At 36.7% G+C, this 20,563-nt stretch overlaps 1 protein-coding gene across 2 annotated transcripts in view; it reads right to left on the minus strand.

Annotated features, from left to right (window-relative positions):
• The window catches only part of ipo11 (importin 11), a 131,547-nt gene that overhangs the window by 98,596 nt on the left and 12,388 nt on the right, over positions 1 to 20,563 (minus strand). For both annotated transcript variants that reach the window (XM_036213474.1, XM_024275212.2), the window contains 6 exons: positions 19,628 to 19,728; positions 15,953 to 16,025; positions 14,447 to 14,650; positions 7,958 to 8,090; positions 7,733 to 7,791; positions 832 to 880 (listed from right to left, as the gene is read on the minus strand). In XM_036213474.1, coding sequence (XP_036069367.1) covers positions 832 to 880; positions 7,733 to 7,791; positions 7,958 to 8,090; positions 14,447 to 14,650; positions 15,953 to 16,025; positions 19,628 to 19,710 — 601 coding nt within the window. In that variant the 5' untranslated portion in view covers positions 19,711 to 19,728. The remainder of the gene's footprint in view (positions 1 to 831; positions 881 to 7,732; positions 7,792 to 7,957; positions 8,091 to 14,446; positions 14,651 to 15,952; positions 16,026 to 19,627; positions 19,729 to 20,563) is intronic.

Genomic DNA, 20,563 nt, shown 5'->3' on the forward strand with positions numbered 1-20,563 from the left:
AACAAACACATAAAGATTAACTGTTTTTGTCCAGGAACAGAAGCATAAACAGCAGATCCAAAGTACACACCTTCTAATTGGGAGGTTTGAATCCCCACATTAACAACCAACCAGTCAGTCAATGAATACCACCCTCCACAATGTTCATATTAGTTTATTGAAACTAAACAACAGAGCTAGAAAAGCGTTACCTGGGACCTTCAAATTCATCTCCAAGACTACAGTCGCGTATCCTAAAATGCAATTGTTTTTTGAGTAAAATAAAATTATACACTTGTTTGCAAAATAGTGTTATATCACAGATTACCAAGGTAATATACTGATTATTGCAATATTGGCCATATTGTGATACTTTCGGTATTGAAAGCCATGTATTGTAAAACGCATTGCACCGTGAATTAGCCCGAGATAATAAAAAGTGAACCATTCTGCACACCTGATGAGCGCCTAACTTCTGCAGTGTACATTAAAGATGACGCAGATGATTAAAAAAAAATTATCGGGCCGTGATATCGAATCTTGAAGATTCTGCCGATGCCTCGCGATAACTTGGTTGCAGATGTATTTGTGACCATAGCATTAAGCTAAGACCAACTTAAACAAATACATACTTTAAAAAGTTTACTTCATAAAACCATCTTCTTAACTTCACCTAAACTTTTAATTTGACAGCAACATTATGCAGAGATCTAAAAAGGCTGCTACTGGGTGTCATATAGTATCTTTGACTTGTAAGGATGCACCCTCTGAAGACATTAGATAAAACACTGATGGCTGCATTTGTTTGCTGAGATCAAAGCAGAGATTCAGGATAGAGGAGCAGGTACTCACAGCACTCCAAGAACTCTTTCAGTCTTTCAAACACTGCATTCAGGAAACCCTAAAAAGGAAGAGATAAAGAAAAGATGATATGAAGTTTAATCTTTTTCTACATTTCTGTACCTTCAATCACTCAAGACAGCTTCACGGGGATTTCAGAGGAGCTTATACACTGGAACATAAATTGTGCTCATGTGAGCGTGGGCACTCTTGCCACTGGGATTATAAATAAAACTGGCTGGCTACACAGTATAAAAGAGAATCAATTTGCTGTAGCCGAGTGTAGTAGTGGCTTAGAATGAGAAATTAGATGATAGATGGAGGCGCTATCTATTTAATTCGGCATTAATGTTATCCATGAGGTCAATAGGAGCATCATTAATCACAAGACCAGCAAACACATTTCAGACAGCAGCCACAGCTCCAAGCAAAGTAAGGGCGGAAAGAGGAGTGGCACAAGAATGAGAAGAAAGAGTGGGTAAGTGATGATGGAAAACAGTTCACGACAGGCATTTGTGAAGCTACTGGAAACATTTTTTGATAAATGGCAGAGGAGGAGCAAATGAGATCAAAATGAATCTGTCACAATGAAGGTCTAACAAAGTAAGACCGGTGAGGCCCATGACACAGCAAAAGAATGCAAAAGGATGATGCGACAAGTTAAAAAAAAATATATAAAAATCAACAATAAAAGGGTACTCAAAATTAAAACAAAAGTTACCAAAGATTTATAGATGTTACTACTACCTCTTGGAAATGCTTAGACAGTACTTAGAAAGTGTTTATACACTACAAACTATATTCACCAACATATTTTAAAACTGTGTTTTCTTAGTCCAGTTTTTTTCATTCATACACCCCCACCCTCCAATGGTAAATGGTAAATAACACTTTACTACCTTCTTGGAAAGCCCAAAGCATTTTACAGTCACAGTACCATGAACACATACATTTGCACACCAAAGGTAGCTCTGCTGTCCAACACTGGCGCCAATCTATAACCACCAGGAGCAATGTGGGTTTTAGTGGTTTGCCCAAGGACACTTCGACACATGGGTGGGCTGGGCAAAAACCGAACCTGCAAACTGCCCATCAGAGGTTGACTGCTCTACCTCTGCACCACAGCGGCCTGTAGAAGAACAACTTGAGAAACAGTAACATGCAACCTGTAAAGTTCTGGAGATCTGCCATGCTATTTTTCCAAACATCCACACCCTAACTGCTATTACCTGGATCAGGTGTGCCGAGTTAATCAAAGCCCTGAATCACCCGATCCAGTGAGTGGAACTGGGATCACTGGAAAACAAGCAGGGTAATAGAAGACCATTGCTGTAAAGGAATCTGTAAAGCCAAGTACCAACTTTTTAAACGGTATACATCTGATCTTCCTTTGGAATTATGTTTATCTGTAGTAGATCTACAGACTTCTAAGAAAATGTAATTATCCTGGTAACTTGCTCATAGACATTCAGAAACATTTGACTAAGTACTTATAGCAGCAAGCTTTTCCAACAATTTGTCTTGTGGTGATGACACTAAAAACAATGGTCCAGACTGCAAAATTGTAAAAAAAAAAATTGCTACAGACTCAAACTTTCCTTATATTTGTACCATCCAAGACAGAACGACAGCAATCTGCCAAGAAACAATAATACCAATTCGTAGGGACACAAACGATTATTTAATAGTGGACTAATCACAGATTAGTCGACTAATCGGGTCAAAAAGCCTACATTAGCCAAAACAGCTAGCGTGTAAATATTAGCCTAACTCGAAAACAGCCTACAAAAACTTTGAAAAAAAAGCCTAAATTAGCCAAAACAGCTAGCGCGTAAATATTGGCCTAACTTGAAAACAGTCTAAAAGCCTTTAAAAAAAAAAGCCTAAATTAGCAAAAACAGCTAGCAAGTAGCTGAAATATTAGCTAAACTCCAAAATTGTCAAAAAGAGCTTAACAAAATGCCCAAACAAGCAAAAAAGCTAGCAGAATACCATTATAACTTTGAACTTTACACAACTTTACATAACTTTTAACTTTATATATAATATAAAGTAATGACTAATCGACTATTAAATTAGTTGTCGGCTATTTCAATAATCGATTAGTCGTCAATTAGTCGACTACTCGTGGCCGCCCTAATATCAATCTATCTGAAATATTATAAAATGATCGTCCTGATTCATTAACATCATCCTAAAAAAGGATGACCCAAAAATTCACTTTCAAAATATTTCAGGGATTTAATTTCATGTACTAAAGATCACTTTGGAATTAATTGATTTAGATTTTAATTAACAATAACAACAAGATTAAGACTTTAGATATGATCTAAAAGAAGTGGGGGGCAGAAAAAAAAGTCCCATCCCTTACACATTCACAAATGAAAAATATATTTAAGTTGGTAGCTATTTATATGAAAAATTCATCCATTTGATATCACGACTATCTTTCAATGTCTACTATTCATTTATAACATTATTACATTATTCTAACCTTATAAAACTATGTAACTTCACAAATTAAGTGTCAACATTTTTTATACTTAAATTCATTACTCTCATTTTGTTGAAAGACTTAAGGGAAAATGTACTACTTTACATTCTTACATCACAAAAACACACAAACCCTATTATAAGAACTTGACAAAAAGCTTTAATAAACAAATTATCTCCCCATAAACTAATTAGAAAATCTAAGGAGTATTATTTCTAAACAAAATCTTTTTATTTGAATCTCCATCATGCAGAGCTTAAAAGTCTATCAAAAAAATTAAAGCAAATCAGCTGCAAATTAGGTGTGAAAAAGTGATACTGTGAGAGCTTGTGTGAAACTTGGCACATACAGTTTTAGTTGTGGTCTTGTGTTGTAATGTTGCCCATGTGTTCATTGAAAAACTGGCCTTAATCAGAGGGTAAATGTTTCCCCCCCAAGCATGAAAGTGCTCGTTACACATTTCCACACAGAAGATGAATGTCAGAAACTGCTGCCATAGGGCTGTGGCATAGTCACAGTTCAGTGCAACTAAAACAGATGGTTGCCATTTAAAAAATATACTTCAACCTTCTGCCCAGAAAATTAAACACACGAATTCTAAAACTCTATGAGAGGACGAATAATTATCGCCTCAAAAAATTAAAACCCAGCAAATCGAGCCCAAAATTGAAAACACCTGTGATGTGGGAATCCACATCTGCTTGGATTATGACCTGGAATGATACCGAGTCCAAAGCTTAAATCTGGCATCAGCGAAACCGAGCTGATTTTGACAGGAAAAAGTGGTTACCTTGGAACATCAAAGAGGGAGTAGAAACTTTAGAAAAGAAAAACCTCACATGCTCAAGACACATGTTTCTTAACATGAAATCATTAAAAATGGAGGATTAGGATGGTACAAAGCACTGCGGTCTAATGGCTCTCTGAGGTTCTCATTTAAATCTTAGTTAGTACATTCCTGCTTTCATTAATTTTGAGGGTTTTTCCCTGCTTCAGTTTCAAACTGTGCGGTTGTAGATAAGCTACTGTAGCTTCATCCCCAAGGAAGGGATTGAGAGAGTATTACCCACAGGTGTGAGTTTGCACTGCTCGCCCTGAATCACCCCTCGAGAGGTGAGCTGTTGGAGTGGTGACCTGTCCGTGATGTATTACACTCTTCCCCAAGAAAAGCTACCCAGCCACACCGCTCCAGCAGTGTTAGAGCAGTGCTGGGGTATCTGAAGAGACCAGGCAGGGAGCGACGGAGGGAAAATCTATCATGATCAGGTACATTCAATGACTTTTTAGCTGGGTTTTTTAAAGTATTTATGAAAAGGTTTGCTTGATTTAGGCTTGCACAATACATCGCAAATTTATCGCCATCAGCCTGTGCAATATAGTTACATAAAAAGACGGCTTAAATTCCAATAATTGGCTACCGTAAATGTTTACACATGCATGAAAAATCTTATGGCAGCTTGACGTATTTAACAAATTAAATAGAGCCCTTTTCACATTTGACTTTCACTTTTTCAAACAGCCTTTTTTGTCTCCTCCTGATTTACAACAATTTCAATAAAAAAAATACTCAGAAATATACATTTAAGCCTGATTTTCCTTAATGTATGTCATACATCAGCAGAAAAATGCTTCAAAAACACATTAAAAGCACAAAAACTATGATTTTCAATGGAATGGGTCCTTAACTCATTATTTTAATCAATAAGTTATGAGATATTAATAGGACTCCTTCATAATAAAAGACCTAGAAGGAGTTTCTATCACAGTACATTTGAAAGACATTTTTACCTAAAAACTATTTAAGATCCTAATTTTGAAAAGTGCTCCTTTGTAATTATGCAACTTCATGTGACAGAAAACAGGATGTAGCTGCAGGTGTTATAAACCACTGCTCATCTCAGACTGGTTTTGGATGACTAAGTGATGTTTAAATTCAGGACAAAAGTACAAGTTTTTAGGAAATTAAAGTTTCTTGAAATTATTGTCTAAAGACAAAAAAAGTGAGCTTACACATCTCAGTGTCTCAAACGGATATATGATCTGAACGTATCAAATATCGTGGTGTATCAGGTGACAAAAGGCTTACAGAGACAATACAGTGAAACTGCAGGGACTTACAAAGCTTTAACTCCACCGAACAGGCTGTCCCCTGGATCTGAGCAGCTGAGGCTTTACGCTTGTAAACATGCAACTTGACAAGGCTCATTATTATTACAAGAGCAGGTCTGCAGTAATTAGCTTACAACAAGGTTAGCAGTTGTTTAGCCCGCTTGCTTTATGCATTGAAAGTATCCCACAGAGTGAAGGAGGTGGCAGCAGTAGCTTTTTTAAGAAAAAAGGATCACCATTCTAATTAACACTGTACAAAACAGAAGAATGGTGTATACTTAGCACTTTTCTACCTTGATTAAGGCCTAAGGCACTTTACATTCACAAGTCCCATTTACCCATGCACACACATTCACAAACAGATGGAAGCAGAGCTGCAGTGTAAGGTACTAACCAGACCACCAGGAGGAACTTGGGGTTCAGTGTGTTGCACAAGGATGCTTCAAAAAAGTAGGGGAGCCTACAACCTTCCAATCATAGGTCGACCTGCACCATAGCCACCTCAAAGAAGTCAAAAGAGGTGTTGGCAGGTTGATACGATCTGAAAGCTTTAACTCCAGCATAGTGGAGTCCATCAATAATAAACGGCTTAAAATTTCCATATTTTCCGTACTTTAAAGCCTAAACTTTTTTAAAAATCGCCAAAAGTGTGCATAGATTTCAAATCTGCAAAAATGTTCTTGAGACTTATGGAAGCCCTACACTCAACTGACTGTCAGACCATTTCTCGCTGACACAGAGCAGTGAATGCATGGATGGGCTCTTAGTGCACATGACAGACGGCACACACGCTGTTACTTAAACTTGGAGGCAGCGACGAGCGAGTTACGCTACCATATGTGAATGGACTGTGGACACCTGGGCTAAGGTATCCGCTTTAACTGTTCTCCGAGCTTTCACTGCAGCCGGCATCATTGCTGAACAGCCACCTGGCAACAAGACCGACTCCGACGAGAAGGAACCTGGCATGTTTAATTCTGAAATTGCCCAGATGAAGATGAGGACTTTGATGGATTTGTGGGAGAAGAATGATTAAAAAATAATGTGAGTGGATTGTTAAATAGTGGAATAAAGTTAAACTAAACTCACTGTTTTGCTTATGTTACCTTTTTTTGCTCCTTATAATACAGTGCACCTTGTGCATGGGTTAAGTACAGAAAATAGACCCTGTAATTGAGAATGCACCTTATAATAAGGTGTGCCTTATGGGGCAGAAATTACAGTACGCTGTTTGCCCTGGTTTGATCATAAGACAACAGCTGAATTGACAATCAGAGATAATAAACAATTTGTTCATGATAATATTGTTGAAGCACTGTCACATTAGCATGGGTCCATTAGAAAATATTTTAAGTTGCAAAAAGTGATGACAATATCACCATCATGAGAAACAGTTGGGGCAGAACACAAAAGGGTGTCAGCTCACTTCAACAGAACACAGCAAATGAAAGATAAAACAAAGCCACTGCAGAGGTCAGCACTTTAAAAAAAAATAAAAAAGTAGAGCCTCAGGTTCATCTTACACAATTATTCCACATATAATGCTGACCAGATTTCTGCCCAAAGGGATTTATGACAAAAGAGCAAAGATGTGTCATTGCTGAAGTCGTAGATACTCATTTCTGTAAACATCATATGTCTGAGTTCATGTGTGCCCTAAAACACTGACAGAAATGCTGCTCCTTTATCTGTGACTACATGATTTTGACAGGAGTAGAGGAAAATCAAACCAAAAATATCTTCATTAATAAAAAAACAAGGATAAAAAAAGGAGGAAGTGTCGAGAGCTACTATTGACGACCAAAAGGACTTAAAGTAAAGGAACAATACTCATAGGAAAATTGGAAATAAAAGATTACATCAAATAAAGGTCTGTTTCCCTCCACAGTTGGAAATAAACAACCACCTAAACTCCAAAAATGCAGACAAACTGTACAGTATATCATCACAGCATAATTTCAGTGAGTGAGTCAAGGCCAATTATTTTATGTTAAGATGCCTGAAATCTAAATATGCTGGAATCTGGAACAAGACTTCAAAGGAACGAGACATTTTGGTAGAAATGACTCAATTAACTCTGAGCTGCAGGGGAACTAAAGCACATGCTTATTTCCCCCCCTTTTTTAATGCAGATTTAAACTAAATTAAATTATAGCTTCACCCAGAGAACAGGAGAATAGAAATCTTGACTTTTTGAACTTAGACGAAGTTTTAGGCGCTTTATTCCCTTTCGGGCATCCGCATTTATGGGCAAAACAGAAACATATTTGACGTTTGATAATGAACAATATTAGATGTGTCAATGCTTACCATTACTTCCATATTCTGTTGGGGCTCTTGAAATCCATGGACTGTTAATTTGCGAAGCACTGAGGGACAGAAACACACAATCAACTAGGGTTATTACAAGTAATGAAACAGGTTTTTTTTTTAATAACAAGAAGCACATTTATGTAAGAGTATACAGTATATAAAAACATGTTTTAAACCTCCATCTGTATCTAATCATATAAGACTTGTAACTATTGTGGCTACCTTTAAGAGAGAGCAGCGTCCTCTCCAGTGAGCTGAGCGCTGCCGGCTCATCTCTGGCACAGATTTGCTGGAGGAAGCAGTCTGTGTGATGACTCCATAGGGAGCATGCAAAGCTGTAGATGCCTGACGCCAGCTGCAAACACACATTAAAAGTACAGTAGGAATAAAGCCATACTATTCTGGATAAGAACAAGCCTCTGGGCACATTTTGCTGAACAAGAACTTCAACACGATTGTATAAACACTGCAGATTCAATGTCCCGCCATTCGGTGCTCTGTATTACATTACACTCAGCATAGCACAAAAATGATCACAGATTTGATCCGTAGAAAAATACAATTATCTTTCATTTTTTGCCACAGCAGCATTAAAATATGGAGATTAAATAAAAAGAACAGAGAATATATCTTAGATTAAAAAATATAAAACAATTTGCAAAAGCAAATGGAGTTTCTGTGGATGTCAGAGTTTTCTCCTCCACCTTCTCTCGAGGCAGGCGCTCATGGTCCAGACTTAAGGGGACCCGTGTCTCAGTAGAACAACGTCACTAGCATCATAGCTAGTAAAGGTTAATGTATTAACCAAACAAAAAATTGTGGCTAGGACCAACAGAAAGCACTTTTAAAGCCCCATTTATAGAAGTCAACAGCCAAAAAACAGTTGATTTAGAGTTTGGTTACCCTATAACATGTTGACTGTTGCAACAATCTGTGTTTTTATTGCCTCTCCCACCAATGAAAGCTTACTTGCAGCACATTTGATAAAAGTTCTTGGCAAACTCCTTTTAAATGGTTGGAACAGCTACTCAGTTCAATGCAAGGTGGCATCAGAGCGCTCAGCTAAGCAGTAGAAAACTAAATCCGGTAACGGTTGTAAATCTTCCACAGGGGGAAAAAGAAATTGTCTTGTCCAAGGAAACCTCCTGAAGTCAACTTCATCGCCTCCACTCTGAATTATGACTTCATTCACTTCTGTTTTGGCGGGCCATCCCCACAACTACAGAGTGCCAAAACCCAGGCTAGACTCAACTTTTTAATAGACTGCATTGGCAAACAGTAAAATACATGTTTGAGTTGGTTTATTACCCTCATTTGTATTTTTAAATGACCAACAGTGAAATAAAGATAACTTTAATATTTAAATGTATTCAATTGAGCTTATTTGTGATTAAACTTCTTTCTTGTTTTGCTGGGTGCACATTTAGTTTTTGGTAAAAACCAAAGTTCTAACTCGGTGACCTTCAGAAAATGGAAAAAAGTAGTTTTTTATCATTGATATTGGCCTATATCTCTTTGGAAAATATTGGCATATCTACAAAAATCAAATATGGTGGCTCCCTATCAACACTACATGGGCTTTAAGTGTCAATATTGTTTCTGCAACAGATGGAGTGAAGCAAAAGGAATGAACTGACAGAACGGCCAACAAATTCCATGACACGCATAATCAAAAAGCTCCTCGTATGCCGCAACACACATGCAAGAGAAAGAAACGGTTAGTTTGGAGTTTGCAGTAAATGAACCGTGCAGTCTCAAAGGCCGTTTGCTACCAGGCCTGATAATTACACGATAGGCTTTTTCACATTCATAAAAAGAGCCATCGGTGAGGCTAAAAGGTGAGGCTTTTCAAAGGTTAATGTAATTTCCTGAGGTAGACTACAGTCCCCATCAAAAAACCAGGATGCACACGGTTCTGATGAACATTATGAAACAAGAATGGCTGGAAAAGAAGGTCTAGTCTGAAACAAAATTTGTACAAACATTATGGGTCCTATAATTTCCCAACAAATTTGATACTTCATTGCAATCCGTTGATGGATTCTAACAATCATATCCAGAATGACATCTGGCTGTTTACATAGCTGGAAAACACAGACTAATGCATCATTAGTAATATTGAATTTGAAGAATTTTTGCACAAACCTACAAGACAGAATTACAGTGCTTCACAAATACAACACTTCTCCCCTTCTGGGTAAATTATTGGGTTTAAACAGCAACACAAAACCTGCACAGCAAGGGTGTGGGGATTATTCTGTCTTTCAATGAAAACATCTCCAACAAATTTGTCTCTTCTAAAGAGGATTTTGCTATTAGTGCGCAAAATTGTCACCCAAGGAAAATGTAGTTTATTTGGAAAAAAATTGCCACACCACTCCTAATCAGAGACACATTTTGTTTTGCAGAGTAGACTGGAAAACAAAAGCAGCTGTAGACCAGGAGTTGTGAGTAGACACACAAGTTTGCGATGAGACACGACACAGAGGAATGACTGGAGAGTTTGGAGCTGACACCATAGTAAGTCAAATGACTGCTCCCTACACAGCAGGTGGACAGGGGGGCTTTTCGGGATGTTCGTCACGCCTCACTAAAGCTGGGCCGTATTGATCCATAACAAATCCCTGCATTTTAATGAGAAAGTTAAAAACAAATACAGTTAAAAAACAAACAATTAGACACATCAGATGTCAACGCAATTTAAGTAAAAAAAATGCAAAGACTTTCCTGTAATGCTTTAGGATATGCTTTATCTTGCCATGTGGCAGACGCGCTACCACGAGTCGCCAAAGCTTGCTGTAATGATGTCATATGCTAATTAGCAACCCCCTCCCATTCCTTCTGCATCTCATTTGCATTTTGCTGTGCTTCAGCTGCTGCCAGCCCTTTACATCTGGCTGTTTTCAACTTTCCAGCGTTGAGCATTCTGCATTTTAAACTTCCTGCATTCTTAACAAACCTCTTTTAATCTAAACATTTTTTGTGTGTTTGTTTGTTTTTGAATTCTCGTTTTAAAGATAAGAAAGCAGAACAGATCTGTAGCAAATTACCAACAGAACATTCTCGAAACAACTTCCAAGCTCATGTTTGGTCCTGCATCTCTAGAGTTTGTGATTATTCTGCAAAGTCTGGGAATTAACTCGAGCTAGAAGAAAAATGACTTAAAGTCCCACTCCAAGTATATTTTTATCTATTGTAAAATCGTTCCCAGAGGTCTTTTATTGTGCAGTTTTAAGCCAAAATCGAAAAGCCAGTGTCTTTTTCATTAAGACATATTTTCTGCAGAGGAGCAGGAGCTCATTTGAAATTTGCCTCTGAGTAAGTTGTGGGTGGGAAGTTAGCCTTGCCTAAGATCCCATCAACTCTTTGTTTATACTCTCTCCCACTAGCTTATAGCACCCCACAAGTCCAAGCTAACATTAGCGATATTGGAGGCATCCAGCTGTGCAGCTTTGAGCCAGATGGCAGCCTAGACGTGGAAAACAAAGACGTTAATGAATCTATTTGTCTGCAAGTAGATGCATCTGAATTGGAGTGGAGAAGGAAGACTTTGGTAGTTGATGCGTCACAAAATCCAAGCTTTTTTCAAACCGCTGGTTTACATCTGGTCCAGATCCATCATGATTCGCATAAAGAAACTGCAGTTTTAAATTGCAGTTTTAAACATATACTCTTTAAGTATGTCCTCCATCATAGGAAAAATGCTACAAGAACACGTCAAAAACGCCAAAAAACAGGATTTTCATTGGAGTTGGTCTTCAAACATTAAGCAACCAGTGGTTGCAACCCCCTTTGTACAGAAACCGATGATCATAAAGCTGCAAATGTAGATTACTGTTGGCTAAAATTACGAATCAGTTAAAAGTTTTAGACTTCAACAAGTTTTTCTTTTAGATAGCCTCATAAAACCATGTAGAAAACCAATAAATAAAGCAAAAAAAAAACCTAAAACTGAGTTAGAAATTGTAAGAAAAAAATGTAATATACTTCAAATTCTTTTGAAACAAACAGACTATTTATTTTTAGGAGTGTTTATGTTAAAACTTTTATGATTTTAATTTAATTTAAATGTATTTTTCATCCAGTGTTTCTTTCCCAAAGGCATATCTGCAGCCACGAGGAGTTAAAACTTTTTTGTGGACTCCAAAATCTATAAATCTGACTGTGCTGTGTCGAGGGGGCTGTAGAAATATATACCTGAAATGTCCAGATTTTCTTTTCTTCACCACTAGACATACTTTAAAATATGTCTAGAATGAAAAGATTCAGTTTCTCCGTTTGCCTAACAGGTCAAAAAGAAATGAGGAAAAGGTATCAGGTAAAAACCCACTCCATTGAAAATGATGATTTTGGTGTTTTTAACATGTTCTTGTGGCATTTTTCTCACGATGGAGGACATGTACGACAAATAGTTAAGCTTAAAAATTTATTTTTTAGTATTTCTTTATTCGAAGCATGACTCAGGAGCAGAAATGTCATTTGTTATGTAGAAAATATGCTGCTTCAAGCTCTCAGCAACTGGGAAGGTAAGGGGCCAGGGTTGCTCCACACAACAATCGTGTCCACGACTTTCTAATGAACTACTGCCACTCTGCAGAAACTACGTCCTAGAAAACGACACAGGTTTTTAGATTTTGGCCAAAAACGGCATAATCATAATAAAATAACCACTAGTAATGCTTTTAAAATGGCTCAAAATATGAGTCAGTTTTTAAATAAATGTCAGAAATGTTCAACAAAACAATTAGTGTTTACAAATATACACATTTTTTGTTAATGTCTTTTCTTTTTTTCCTTTTTCATTTTGTACATGCATAAAACAATTCTCCCTGTATAATTGTATCCAAATCTAGAGATCTATCAATAAAAAAATGGCTACATTAAATTCAAGACACTTGAACTCAACGACCGAATGCACCATAGAGCTGAAATCGTTCATACATGCAAAGCCAGCTACGTTATGACAGAGCAGAGTGCTGCAGAGGCTATTTAATGTCAAAGTCGTCAGTGGATCATCTAAATGGTGCCCAGCTTAATGGGGCTTGGACTCACTTTGTTTCAAGCTGTGCCTAAAGGCACACATTTTGGCAGGAAGTCTCTGGATGACAACTTGTTGTCTCAATCAAAGCTTTTCAAGCCCAGTGATCCATCGCTTTTACCCCATTCCTGCATCCGTGAGGCTCCACCTTCAACTTTATGATGGAGTTACCTGCAGTCCCCCCATAAAACTTTAGTTTACTTCAATGTGTGCTCTTCTTAATATATGTAATGTGTTTATACATATGTCTCTTTAGCATAACATAACAAAAAGAATCCAACAAAGAATTTTCCATTATCCTCTTAGGACCTGAGCTCCGGTTTGATATACATTTCTTATTTCTCTTTGGCGTAGCCCCAGTTAAGCAGAATTAACTACTGTGGTAATATAACCCCAAATGTGGATGCCAGGCCTTAAGATATTAAGGCAAAAATATTTTACTCAAAATTAGTGTGAAGTGGCATAATATAAAGAGAAGTTAACTACCTCCGATCCAATTGGTACCCCAGCAGCATCACTAATAGATGACTGATTTAGAGCATTTAAAAATGATCTTTTTCATCCTGACGTTTTTTTTTAATGCAAAGAAAAAGTGTGATTATTTTAGGAAAAAATAAAAAGAGTTGAGCAAAACACCAAAGCCATATTGTATTTAACCCTTGTGCTATCCTAGGCATGTTTCCATTTAAAGTTGGGTCATTTGGACCCCACAAGACAGCTCACTGAAGGATTTTATATCTTCACTGGTGTCTGTAGCAGAAATGAAATCCTGTCAACCTCTACCTGTCATGGGAGGGAATCAAACATCAATGTAAGGGCGGGGCCATCTGGACCCCATAAGAGAGCACGAGGGTTAAGTGTACTGGTGAGGTTCCTAACATAAAAACTAGAGGGCATCTCGATCTGATCCGATTCAGAGTCTTTTGATTTTGAGAACTGGCCGATACAGAGTCCCGATCGGATACTTTTGAAACGCATAAAAAAGAAAAGAAAAGCAAGATAAACAGAACTAGATTTTTCCCTAATTTTTAATAACACCCTTTTATCATTTAGCACTTATTCAAGAGCACTTATGTAAAGAAGCTTGATCAATCAAGAAAAAAATGATGCATCTATCATCAAGAAAAAAATGACTTAACTAGTAAAAATAATTGGTCATGGGAGAAAGTTTGGTGACCATAGCTTTGAATTTTTAGAGAACTAAACATAAAAAAACAGAATCAAAAATGACTTTGTTTCAAAATAAGAATAAGTATTCTTGACTACCTCATTCATATTAATGTACCGGTAACCATTTTTGTATTACAGTTTTATTTGAGACATTGACATATATATTGTTTTTATTACTTTTTCCCAGAGCTTGTACTTTGCAGCAGTCTCACTAACACAAAGAGAGACATTATCATTATAATTATAAGCAGACTTTGAGTAATCTTTATTCGTAATAACAATATAGAAAAATATAGATCATAACAATGAGAATAGAATAAATGTCCACTTCCTGATCTGATTTTGATCAAGTATAAAACTACGTGATCAGGCTCAGTTTCCGATGTTGAGATAACAGGACATCCCTAACAAAAACCATTAGGACATTAAAATAAGCAAAAAATAAAATGGGAAAATGCTGTAAAAAAAAAAAAACTGCAGAGGAACCAATATGACATACTTACATCTTGGAAAAGGCGTTTGTCCTGCGCAAGCCGTTTGGACGCCAAGGTTTTGGTGACGTGATAGAAAGTAAGCAGGGCTCTGTGCTGCTGCAGGCCATCTTGACCCTTCACAGATTCTAGCAGAACAGGGATCAGCTCTGGCCATTGCCTCGGGCAGTCCAGGCGAGCCACCTTTGCTATCAGCACAGCAATCTGGGTTGCTATCTGTTGGAAAACCACAGGGAGGAAAAACATCACCACAGGAGAGCATCAGCCCAGCAAAAGCCAGCTATGACCAAAAAAAAATGTTGGGGCTTTTAAATCTACAAGATATATGACATTTTCTTTTTTTATCTAAAAAAAATTACTTTTTTTACTCGATATTACCTTTAGTAAACAGTTTTTATTCCCAGTGCAGACAATCTACTTAAATGAAAAAAATACAGGTAAAAATAATGACAAAATGGTTGTAAATCAGGCCTAAAAAAAAGAACAAAATGAAATATAAAAGCAAAGACAACTATTGGGATTATTGTGACGAGGCAATTTAAGCTAAAACAAAGGCCTCAGGAGAGGTGTAATGATGTACTGCGCAGTCACACAGTTATGAATATGACATCCGGAAGAAACTGTCAGAAACGTCTTTTTATCTATCGCCTAAATAAAAGCCAGTCATTTGTAGATTTGGAATCCTTAAGATCCCAGGCTAACACTCACTTACTTTGACATCAGAATCCCCCGACAAGCTTCATGAAATAACCTGATCTGACACCTTGAATTTACTTTACAGGCAAAGATAATTGCTGTGACTTAGATCTAATTCATCTTTAATTTTCTTAGTCACTAATTAGCTATAAAACAACTTCCTGATGGTCTAAGATGTCAACATTTATATATTTGACTAAAATGCATGTTTTGTCACCTGGAAAAACACTTTATTTAAATAATTTAAGTTAGTTGAGGTGGTTATTTTTTATAAACCTTGAAAGTAACCAGTTTATAAGCTACATCAATTCTTCAGTTCCACAACTCCTAAATAAACGGTTCATTGAAACTTTCACCCCGAAACCCTCGCACAAATCCTTGTGGAGTTTCAATTTGGCACAGAGAGGCTGTGACTGGTCAGACATATGGTGCTTAAATCGTATTCATTGCTTGCCACATGGACCCCATCATTCCGGACGGTAAAGAACAGCCTCTCAGGAGTATAAAGTCCACAAAAGCCTGGATGGATGGCCATCATCTGGGGCCACCTTCTAAACCCCCTCACACTAATTTATTACACCCAGCATGACTCCAGAGTTACTTACTGCAGAAAAACTAAGAAAGAAGTCAAATTATTCATCATGAAACTTTGTAGAATAAAATCCCTGCATGAATTATGACTTATTTATTTTAAGAAATAGAAACTCCTCGCACACTGGTGTGGCAGAAAGACTTTAGATGCATCTCAATGTTCTTTTAAGTTATAGTTTTGCATCATCTTGATGTAAATGTTGGTCGCTGTAAACCCTCTTCCCCACTGACCTGATTGACAGGCTCATTGAAGTTTGTGATGAGACCAGCTCGCAGTGACGTCTTCTCCTCTTCTGATAATGCACTGTGAACAAGGCAATCAAGAAGATGCTCAGAACAAGTGACAAGGCCAAGGAAGAAAAGCAATGCGCACACAGTTGAAGACATTTTTGGAATGCACCAACATGAGCGCCGGAGCATACACGGTTAGAATCTAAATCTCAGTGAAGGTGGGAACCTTCCTTCTGATTGAGATCACATTACGACTGGATGAATGCAGCACAAGTTCCGAGAGATCTTCTGCAATCTTTTCCTTTTTCCAAGGTTAAAAACTGTTAAGACAGGAACATGTTTAGATTAAATCAAAATTCCACAGTAAAGGCTGCAGGATTCAATTATTAAACTTTAAATGACGTCTGGAGTATATACATTCAGTTGTCCATTTCAACTGCTGCTGATGCCCGACAGATGACATATTTCCCATAAAGAAGAGAACATGAACCAAAAAGAGATGTGCATTGGTAAGACAGGAAATAAAAGATAGTTTAGAAAAAACGAAAATTATTTTTATTTCAAAGACAGCAGAGAAGATGGAAGAAGTTGGATTTCTTTCAATTGATGCCAATTATTTTCCAATCAATTTATGACCAATTTAACTTAATTAATTAATATCGATGCTTTTTTTTTTTTTTTGCTTATTTTTTTTTTAAATTCCAATGGTCTAAAAAGTGTTTTTGGGCCACTGACTGCTTTAAATTAAACATTATTTTCATAGACCAGTCCAAAGTTGGTATTTTTAACCCATTAAGACCCAGACTAATTGTTCCTTAAATACAATTATGAGGAAAATACCAGAAAACCAAGCTGACCACAGAAAACTGAGATATTTTTCTATTACACTGATGTTACTGTGGGTTCTTATGGGTTAGGTTTCCAGTTTTTAGAACTCTATTTTCAAAATAAAATGCTACAACAAGAAATGTTGCTAAAAATAAAAATCTAAAAATATCAGTAGATAGTTGTTTTATAAGTTTTTTTATTTTGATTTGAAAATAATCCATAAAAGAAAAAATGTGAATTTTTCCCCATAGAATGCTATTTTAACACCTAATCCATGTTCCGATTATTTTTCAGGGCAAAAAGATTGGTCATATTTTGTCCTTACATAAATAATCATTCATATATTTTTTGAACCAATGTCTACCTAATTCAGCCTTGCCGTAGGAAAGTTCTCAAATGTTCCTTTTACAAGTTTCCACAAATCAGCAACTTTATTTGATTGAATCTTCATTCTCTGTAAAATGTTTAAACTTTGTGATGAAGATTTTCCCTTTAATGTCAAAGTGGAGCCTGACAACCAGATGCTACCTCCAGCTACGTCCGACTCTTAAAGTGATGGATAAATAAAACAAAATTAAGTGATGCAAGAGTTGTAAAATTGATTTTTTTCCTAAATATAATATAAACGTGAATCCATCATGTCTCCAACTTTATTATCCGCGTGTGTGAAACAGTGGAGTCTGTTGCTACCTATTAGAGCAGCTTCTGCTACATGAGAACAACTGTCTCAATAATTCTGTACGTCGAGGAAGACTCCTGGTTTCGTCTGTAAACAGCAACTTTATTGTTCTTTAAAGTCGAAGGCTCTTCTTATGTTTCCTCACTGGCTCTTTTCATCCTGAAGAAACTTTCCAAATAGGTTTAATTGTTGGGTTTTTGTTAGCTAGTTAGTTAACTTCTAACTAACTTAGCAATCCAGGAAGCTTTTAAACAACATTCCCAAATAAAACTTCTTTCGGGTCAGAAAATAAACTAAACTGAAATAATCTACGTTAGCGCATGTGGGTGGGCACCGTGGTGATGTTCCTGTGGCTGGTATGAAAGATCTCCAAAATACTGTTTCTTCATAGAAGAGCCAAGCCCAAGTTTTTATATTTTTTTTCCTTCTAAAAGGATTCATTGTTTTTGGGGTCATATCTGTGTGTAAATAGAGGGAGGGGGGTGGGTTTCTCTCTTTTTATTGTTTATTTATTTGCTTGTTTCTGTTTTTAATTGTAAAGCGTTTCGAGCTGTGCAAGTACAAGAATTTCTTTTTTTTTTCTTTTTTTCTGTCTGCAGCCCGGTATCAAGTGACCCACGGACCGATACCGGCCAATGCAAGTCCAAGTAATGAATCTTTTTAAAGGGGGGATTTGGTAAAATGTCAAACTCATAACATGCAATGTACCTATTTGGACATTATTTCTTTTAGAGTAAGTGTTTCATCACAGAAAAAAAAAATACGTTCAGGTAGGGTTGACTCTTTATCACAACAATTTGTGACATTTTAGTTTTAAATAAACTGTCAAAATTTTGTTTTAGTTAAACTTGCTTGGAAATCTCACAAAAGAGCAAAAGTAAGACGTTTACCTCTCCAGGCATCTTCACATAATTAAAAACTAAAAGAAAAAGAATGTTTGAAGATTTTTTTGTGTGGAGCTGTGGGAACAGCATGCTTGATGGTGTCAGAGAAGCTAAAAGCATTGTGATTCACATTTGAAACTTGAATGTATCTTTTGTATTTTATCATTGTAGGTTTTTTTTCCTCTTGTGGATTTGCTTGCTGACATTTCCACCTTCTTTTGAATGCTCAAACATGCAATAAAATCAAGACTTTTAGATTACATTTTTACATTACATTAATTTTTTGTGCAAGTTTTACTGGAGCTTTTAAAATCAGTTAAAATCTAAAAATTTCAAACATACAGCATTTTTTATGGGTCCATTAAGCAGTTGCTGGAATAATGGAAAATACATTTTTAATTTAGGATTAGAGTTTCCATACTCTTTAAAGTACAAGAAATACTACAAAAATAAGCAACTGATGTTGGCATTAGTATTATTTCTTATTCTACTATCATAGTTCTACACAAGTTTTGGGGGAAAATACATTTCTGAAAACATAAACTTTAAGTTAAAATTGATTCATGATACCAATTTTTTTGGTAGTCCTAAAAGTGTAGTACTTAGACATACTAGTATAAAGAATACTGTCGTATATTTGCCTTGTTAATAATTGGAAAATTACCTAATTTAGTTTTTAAAGAAGAAACAGACATTTTTTTATCTTGATTTGTTCAGCCTAAGCTGAAATCACAAGACTACAAATAACTAAAGTTCAAAAACACATTTAAGAAAATCAGACGAACTTTGAAACTAAAAATCTCAAGAAAAGAATCAGGAGAAAGGCAACAATTTGAAGGGTTCAAAGATTGAACCGAGGGAGAATCCTCCAAACACCGCCAACTACCATCCTGTGATTTTAAACATCCCAAAGGCAGATGGTGAAACATGATTACTCAAAGCCAATCACCATCAAAAAGTCCCAAAAAATTAAATAACCCCCCCAAAAAATAGAGTGAGGGGGAACAAAGACGAGGACAATCAAGAACAGAAAATGAAAAATGATGGTGGTGTAGAAAGTATTGCAGGTGTAAAAATAGAGAAACATAAGAAAAGAAAGGTAAAATCTGAATTAAACTCAGAACAGTTTAGCCTTAAAGAAAGGCTAGATTGATGAGTCCTGATGAAGGCAAAGAATGAAAGAAAGAAGGGAAAAAACTACAAAAAAGGGGAAAAGCTTTCATGGAAATATGAGAATAGAGAGCTGCCTACAGTAGAAAACAGGAGAGGCGTGCAGGTACTTACTTAGGTGCTACTCTCCTCCAGTATCTGTCAATGCCATTTTTGAAGTACAGCACAGCCAGCCACCTGACATTCACATCCAACATGTGGTTATTGAAGATATTCTGTAATCAAATGAAGGGAAAATGTGCTTCCTTAGTCCATTTGGTAGATTAAGAGTTACAAAATAAATAGAATACAGTATTCATACTGAAGTATAACAGTCTTTATTGTCATTAATTTGAGAAAGAGCACCATCAAAAATACAAAAACACACTTTTTGACCAAGGGTTTTGTGTCAGTACAAACTTTTACTTTTTGTCCCTAAAAAGTTTTAAAATGCAAATATTACCCAATGAAATAAGACAGGGATCATTCAGTGTGTTAAGATTTATTATCCCTCTTACAACCAGAGCCGTGTCTCCATGAAGAGCACAGTAATCCAGACTGGAACCTGCACTCCCATTTTTTTTTTCCCAGGCACAGTTTATGACGCTCTGCTTTTATAAGGTTATAAAGCCTCCACCTGAACAGCACAGGCCATTAGCTGAGCTCCACGCTGTACCAGCTTCCAACGTGCTGGTACAAATCAGCCCACTGCCACCTGCTTTTATTAGATCAGTCCATGAAATACCATTTTGAGGGTTCTGGCTGTCACTTGATCAGCTGGTGCTGTCTTTTCTTTGCGCTCTCTGTAGTGACGAAGAGGTTAGAGGTTTCTAAAGCATTATTCACATGCACCCATGCAGGTTTTTGGGTTTTCCGGGCCCGTTGAGGGTTTTTAGACAGTAGCATCTTAAGAAGAGGGCTGGTGGGTCTTGCAGTTCCCTTGAGGCTCATAATGGCTACTGGATGGTTGCAGCCACAGGCTCTGCTGGGGAGTTCAAACCTCGCAAAACTCCAAACTCACGTAGGTTCACTCAATAACTCGTAATTTATATAGGAAGTTCAGTAGTACTC

Source organism: Oryzias melastigma, linkage group LG9 (genome assembly GCF_002922805.2).
Source record: "Oryzias melastigma strain HK-1 linkage group LG9, ASM292280v2, whole genome shotgun sequence".
Classification (NCBI taxonomy): Eukaryota; Metazoa; Chordata; class Actinopteri; order Beloniformes; family Adrianichthyidae; genus Oryzias; species Oryzias melastigma.